This window comes from Garra rufa, chromosome 13 (assembly GCF_049309525.1).
Source record: "Garra rufa chromosome 13, GarRuf1.0, whole genome shotgun sequence".
Lineage (NCBI taxonomy): Eukaryota > Metazoa > Chordata > Actinopteri > Cypriniformes > Cyprinidae > Garra > Garra rufa.
In genome coordinates this window covers 32,649,596-32,657,330 of record NC_133373.1, presented here as the reverse complement: position 1 = coordinate 32,657,330, position 7,735 = coordinate 32,649,596, and the positions used below count along the sequence as shown (strand labels likewise).

Sequence of the window (7,735 nt, the reverse complement as noted above, 5' to 3'; positions counted from 1 at the left end):
AACCCCACTAATTCTGACAAACTCCAAGAAGTGATTATGAAAGAATGGGTTGCTATCAGTCAGGATTTGGCCAGGAAGTTGATTGAGAGCATGCCCAGTCAAATTGCAGAGGTCCTGAAAAAGAAGGGCCAACACTGCAAATACTGACTCTTTGCATAAATGTCATGTAATTGTCGATAAAAGCCTTTGAAACGTATGAAGTGCTTGTAATTATATTTCAGTACATCACAGAAACAACTGAAACAAAGATCTAAAAGCAGTTTAGCAGCAAACTTTGTGAAAACTAATATTTGTGTCAATCTCAAAACTTTTGGCCACGACTGTACGTATGCACTTTGAAGCTGCATTGAAACTGCAGTCTGGACCTTTCAACCCGTTGGCCACCATTGAAGTCCACTATATGAAGAAAAATCCTGGAATGTTTACCTCAAATTTTCTTTGCGACTGAAGAAAGATATGCATCAATATCCTGGATGACATGGGGGTAAAGAAATTATCAGGAATTTTTTATTCTGGAATTTTTATTCTGGTTTCAGAGCAGCCGATTGACATCTTGTATTATTAGTTGTATTTTGGTGGATAATATTTGTTTAATATTTGTGGCCAGTACATTTTGAAGTGTTTTCTGGGGTGTTTTCCAGGTCCTGTTATGCAGTGTTCCCATGTCAGCAGATTGTACTCACAATGGGCTGTTTAATGGGTCTGGTTATGTACGCTCGATATGGGGAAGAGAGCCCGCTGGATCAGGGCTACGTCAAAAGTAATGACCAGGTCAGATACAAAAAAATATACAATTTTTGATAGAAATAAATACTTGTATTCAGCATGGATATAATAAAATTGATCAAAATTGACAGTGAAGACATTTATAATGTGACGGTTTCAAATAAATGCACAGCATTTTAGAACTTTTGATCTTTCATTTTAGAAGCTTATGATCTTTTGATTTCATCACTGAATAATGAAAAAATCTTTGATATTTTTACATTAATAATGTAATCAATGTTGTATTTATTAATGCCAAGTATAAATCTCATCAAGTTAGTGTTTTTAAGCATTTAATATTTATTCCAAAATATTAACTCAAAGCAGTAACAATTTAAACAATATATTGTATTTGTGAACTTATGTTCAGCTATTCTTTTTAATAGATAACTTCTAACTAATTTTGAATTTTTCAAATCATCAGTCATCAAAGCTCAGTAAATATTGGTCACAGACACAGAGATTTAATTTACCTTTCACCAAGCTGATTAATCACTAAAAACTCCCACGGATCATGTTTTCAGGCCATTTCAAGTTTATTTTGACATAAAGTGGTTATATCTAAGTGTGTGAGTTGTTTACTTACTTTTTTTGAATTTCATTCCATTCCATTAACAACAATATATTGTTCATTCAGACTTCATTTAGATTTATCGCATGAATCAATCATAGCCGATCATAACCAGTCATATCCAATTATATCAGGATGGAGGCATTGCCTCCTCTCATGTGACTTTCCCCCATTCATTCTCAATTACCCCCCACCAAACTCACCACACACTTTAGGAGGTCTGTTAAAACTCAGTGGGCTCAGGGGAGGCGAGAGAGACTATTTTTTGTACTACGAATTTTTCTCATCCAACATTTTGAGGAGGCATTGCCTCCCTTGCCTCCTCAGTGGAAACACCATTACTGAGGTTCTTGTGTGTGAAAGTCACTCTCTATATCTCTCTCCATCTGCAGATGGTGCTGTATTTTGTAATGGATGTGTTGCAAGACCTTCCTGGTTTACCAGGACTGTTTGTTGCCTGCCTGTTTAGTGGAGCTCTCAGGTATCACCAGATTTTGTGATGACAATTTCTCCTAATACAATTTTTTTTAAGATTCTTTCTTTAAATGGTGTCCAATTTTTCTTACAGCACAATCTCATCTGCCTTCAACTCCCTGGCAACGGTTACCATGGAGGACCTGATCAAACCTCACGTATCACCCATGACAGAGGCCCGTGCCACCATCTTATCGAAAGCGTTAGGTAAGCTAAATTTCAGTAACTGTCTAAAAGTGGTCCATCTGCACCCCTTATAATGTTCTCGTTTGACACCCCTTTTTGTCATTAAATTTCCCCACAGCACTTGCCTATGGTCTTGTGTGTCTGGCTATGGCGTACGTCGCCTCCTTAATGGGCTCTGTGCTGCAGGTGAGGTCCATGATTATCTATCATGGAAATAATGAAGTAAATAGAAATAAATACGAAGTGTAATATAGTGTAATATATTCATACAGTTAACAGTAATCTATATGTTTATTTTCTGTTTTGTTTAACACCATTAGGCAGCACTCAGTATATTTGGGATGGTGGGAGGACCGCTTCTTGGCCTTTTCTGTCTCGGGATGTTTTTCCCTTGGGCTAATTCCACTGTAAGTCAAACAAAGCATCCACCTACAGTGGTGGCCAAAATTATTAGAACACTAGTATTTTCAGCAGCTAAAATGGTTTTAAGTCATTTTTTTCTATCTTTTGCTGTAGTGTGTCAGTAGGAAATATCAGTTTACATTTCTAAACATTCATTTTGCCATTAACTATAATAATCCAGTGAGGTTTTTGTTTGCACAAGGAGTCTGACAACAGCCAGTGCTCCACACTGATCTCATCTCATCATCATCCAGTCTGTCTGGAATGAAACAGAACAAACTAAATCCAGAAGAACTGTAGTAATGTCTCTAAGATGCTTCAAGAAACCTACCTGCAAAGCTACAGAACTATTAAAAGTTTTAAGCACTTTTGTAAAAATGCGGTAATGGAAATGTAAACTGAAATTTCCCAATGACACACTACAGAAAAAGATAGAAATAAGTGACTTAAAACCATTTTTAGCTGGTGAAAATACTAGTGTTCTAATAATTTTGGCCAACATTGTATATACACAACTGTTTAGGGTTGGTAAGAAGTCTCTTATGCTCATCAAGGCTGCTTTTTTTGATCAAAATACAGTAAATATCAGAAATACAATAGTATTATGAAATATTATTAATTAAATATCACACTTTTGGTCAGTTTAGTTCATGCCTGCTGATTAAAACTATTAGTGTTTTTAAAAGAAATCTTAATGACCCCAAATTTTTCAACAGTTTTATACATTTTCTAAATTTAGTATCTTGTCACTAATGCATTCAGTGGAATTCGGTGGATGATTTATTGGTATGATTAGATTTCATGGACTGAGTGTGTTTTCAGGGTGCTCTGGCTGGGCTGGCATCAGGGCTGGTCATGGCTTTCTGGATCGGCATCGGCAGCTTTGTTTCACATACGTCTGCATCTGCATCACCTGTGATAAATGCCACCGTCATACCTGATGTAGGAAACATGACAACAGCTATCATGACAACGCTCATCACACCTAAACCCAGGTTCATATTTTTAATGTAGTAATGTTGCTCAGGAAATTCCTGTTCTATAATGCTTGATTACATTGGACCAATCGGAAATTGATTATTTTAGCTTCTGTGGCCAATTGCATAAACTGCATAAAACTACATAAATCATTCATAGAGTAAATGTATCAAAATAAATGTAATATACCTATTACATCTAATAATTCATTGTATCTGTTTGTTTTCTTAGGCCTTCTGGAGTTCAGGCTCTGTATTCTTTGTCATACATGTGGTACAGTGCTCATAATTCTGCCACGGTTGTGCTGGTGGGACTAGTGGTCAGCTTTCTCACAGGTAAAGTGTATTTCTAAACACATCAAACACTCTAATCGTCTAATCATAATGTAGGTCTATTTATGAGTCTTTAAAGAAGTTTAAAGTTTTGTTTTAATACTGATAAATTTGCCTTTATCGATTTGGCTTTGTCTGTTGTTTAATCTGTGAAATCCCTTTAAGATAAGGTTAGAGTTTATTGTCCAAGATTGCACAAGGAAATCATCTTAGTTGTTCAGATGTTTTGCAGTCCGCAAAGGGGGTGCTACTGGGTCTGCATAAAATGTCAGAGAAATGGACAAGCAAAATGTATTTTAAAAGAATGAAATAAAAAATATACACTGCTGTTTAAAAGTTTGGTATCAGTACATTTTTAATTATGCTCATTAAGGCTGCATATACTTGATTTAAAATACAGAAAAACTGTAATATTGTAAAATAATATTACAGTTTAAAATAACGTTTTTCTATTTTAATATATTTTAAAATATAATTTATTTCTGTGATGCAAAGCTAAATTTTCATCAGCCATTACTCCAGCGTTCAATGTCATATGATCCTTCAGAAATCATTCTAATATGCTGATTTATTACTATTATTTATCAGTGTTGGAAACAGTTGTGCTGCTTAATATTTTTTTTATTTTTTGGAACCTGTGATTCTTTTTTTCAGGATTCTTTGATGAATAAAAAGTTAAAAGGAACAGCATTTATTCAAAATAGAAATCTTTTCTAACAATTGAGGTTTTGCTATTTATTACTTTTTATCAATTTAACACATCCTTGCTGAATAAAAGTATTAATTTCTTTCCAAAAAATAAAAAAGAGCACACATTTTTAAATGGTAGTTTATATTGTTACAAAATATTTCTACATTGATAATAAATCATCATATTAGAATGATTTCTAAAGGATCATGTGACACTGAAGACTGGAGTAATGATGTTGAAAATTCCGCTTTGATCACAGGAGTAAATAACATTTTAAAATATATATACGTAGAAAACATTTATTTTACATTGAAATAAAATTTTTGTATTTTTGATTAAGTAAATGCAGCCTTGATGAGGATAAAAAAACATTAAAAATCGTACTGATCCTAAACTTTTGAGTTTTGTGGAAAATCTAGTTGAATCAAGTTGCTTTGGAATAATAAAATAAAAGTGCTATACAAATACATTTATACTATATAGTTTAGTAACAGCTTTATGTAAGTGCATTAAAAAAATTAAAAATCTCTGGTTTAGGTTATACAATGATATTATTAGCAACTTTATTGTAGTGTTATTAATATACCATTACAGTATTTATTGTTATTTTTAATGATTTTTTTACACATATTATTCACTTTTATTTCAAAGGTGCCACAGAATGCATTGAAACAATATTTTAAATTGTTCTCTGATATCTACATAGAAGGTATATGGCATAGGAAAGGGCAAAAAATCTCCAGAAACGGCTTTACAAGTCCATTTACAACCCTAGGATTTGTCCCTAGAATGAAATGCTCTGTTATTGCCTTATTTGGAAGGTTCCTGCATAATAATGAGGAGCTCTGCTCTGATTGGCTGTCTCACAAAGCGTCTCGCTCACACAGCTGTAAGGAAACACATGGAGGAAATATATATTTAATTACGGCTGCTTTATTTATTTAACTCTAGCCGCTTTTAATATGCGGTTTGTTGAATCTGTCGTTTTGAATCCGCGTCATTTTACTCTCACTACTGTGATCGCATGTGCTCTGTGTAACCTTATACTGCAGCGGAGTAGTATAACAAGAAGGACTTACCACACAAGTGTTGATGCTTTAGTGATGCTCAGGATCTGTAAATCATTGGCCATCATCAGTGCACTCATCTCTCTGTTTATGTGGAAAGTAAAATCTTATGTGCAGGCTACCGCTAGCATTAAGCTAACCATGTCCCTTCAGTGGCTCGCCTTGTTTTACTGATGTACTGATGTTACTGATGATTGGGCGATGCAAATGTTGGGGGCGTAACTATTAACGATGGAATTGACTTATTTTTCGGTGGTCTTTTGCAAACACCAGAATTATATAAGAAGGAGGAAATGGTGGTGTTTGAGACTCATGGTATGTCATGTCCATGTACTGAACTGTTATTATTCAACTATGCCAAGCTGAACACAGTTTTCCATTCTATGGCACCTTTAATATACACTTTAGTCACATTTTGTCAATTTTATTTGATTATATGCCAATGTAGTTTTAATTTTATTCCAATTTTACACCAAGGCACCATTTCTAATTTCAGTTATTTCAGTTTTTTATTACCAAAAGCTATTTTTAATATATGTTAATATTTAAGTATTAGTTAACAATAACAACATTATTATAGTAAAAAAAAATTGTGCTTTGTATTCACACAGGGCCCTCGAAGGAGAAAGACTTAAACCCAGGTACGGTTTACCCTGTACTTGGCAATTTGCTTTTCTTTCTGCCCGAACGCTACAAGGAGAAACTCTGCTGTGTTACTCCACTAGAAAACAAGGTAACTCACTTAAATGCTCAGCTGAGCTTCATTTACCAATCAAAAGCCACTTTCAAATTATGAATTCTTATGTATGTCTGTGCCTATGCTATAGTCCAAAGGCCTGGACCATCAGCCTTACCAGATGGCCCAGAAAGAGAGCAACGGTGTTGCCTGCACTAAAGAGGAAGACAAGCTCAGGGAAGACGAAGACAAACAGATAACCGCCCAACCTACTTGCGACCTGGCCCATACGGTATTGGAAACAGCCTTGTGAAATGTCCTAAAGGGTCTTAGTTTCCAACAGGCTCTAGAAAGAAAATGTCAGTTGCGATGCCAAAACAGTCCACAAGTTGTGGTTTGTATTGTGGGCCCTTTGCAATATTGATACGCTGTGCCCACAACTGCCAATGATGGAGGCAGGGGTTGTCTTGTTTATATGTGATACTCTATGATGTCAGTGGTCTGTCATAAAAATTGTATTATGTTTAGATCTTGAATGAATCAAGACTCAAGTGATCTGCTAAATCTTTTAGTTTACATGTCCTAAATTGAATCTCAAGAATACTTAGTTGAGGGTCAGGTTTAAAATGGATGGTTTATCACCAGAAAGACCACAGTTTGCACAAATCAAATCTGTAGTTGATCAATGTCAGTGCCATTCGAGTTTTGGGGTTTTTCTTCTCCCAAAGATTATGTGTCATCCAAAGCTCACTACATTAGCCTTTCCATTCTGTTTGCCTTGAAAGCACTACTGTCGATGTGTTCGTTCCCTAAACTGAGTTAAAAGTTTACAGCGAATGAAGAATTGCTAATATTGCAAATGTAAATGTAGTAAACTTTTAGCTTGACCATGAAAAGACCATCTGCAATGAAGAAGTCTCATCTAATCTAAATCTAATCTAGTTCCCTCATTGAAGCCCATTGTTTGTGACAAGTGCCTCCTCATATGAATGTATGATTTAGTTTTGTGACTGGATCGTTGCTTTAGTTTGCCATTTCGTCGTCCCAAATGAAGCATTGATAGGGCCATTTTTTTCTCATGATGCTTTGCATTGTGAGAACCTGGCTAATTATACTTTAACATCTCAAAAAAAGGTTAAAATTTGCCTAGATTAAATATTACAGTTGAGGTCAAAAGTTTACACCCCCCCCCCCCCCCCCTTTCAGAATCTGCAAAATGCTCATTTATTTTACCAAAATAAGAGGGATCATACAAAAAGCAAGTTACTGTTTATTTAGTACTGACCTGAATAAGATATTTCACATAAAATATGTTTACATATAGCTGAATTTATAAAAATGACCCTGTTCAAAAGTTTACATCCCCTCGGTTCTTAAGATTATGTTCTTACATGATTGATCCACAGCTTTTAATGCATTGTTTTCTTTCTGGAGCATCAGTGAGCGCTTGAACTTTCTGTAATAGTTGTCCTAAGTGTGAAAAAATGGATCTCAAAATCGTGCAGTGAAGTCATTGCTGGAAATGGTTCAAATACACAAAAATGCTGGAAAACCAAAGAATTTGAGGGAACTGAAGACTTTTCTGTAGAACTG

At 34.9% G+C, this 7,735-nt stretch overlaps 1 protein-coding gene across 1 annotated transcript; it reads left to right on the top strand.

The window, feature by feature from the left end:
- The first annotated feature begins 473 nt into the window (after window positions 1-473).
- LOC141348482 (sodium-dependent multivitamin transporter-like) lies at window positions 474-7,237 on the top strand. Its single transcript, XM_073852776.1, has 10 exons — window positions 474-484; window positions 642-771; window positions 1,729-1,817; window positions 1,905-2,017; window positions 2,115-2,182; window positions 2,317-2,403; window positions 3,221-3,393; window positions 3,608-3,711; window positions 6,078-6,199; window positions 6,294-7,237. Exons 1-10 carry the CDS (start codon window positions 474-476, stop codon window positions 6,453-6,455), a joined length of 1,059 nt encoding a protein of 352 aa, XP_073708877.1. The 3' UTR covers window positions 6,456-7,237.
- The last annotated feature ends 498 nt before the right edge of the window (window positions 7,238-7,735 follow it).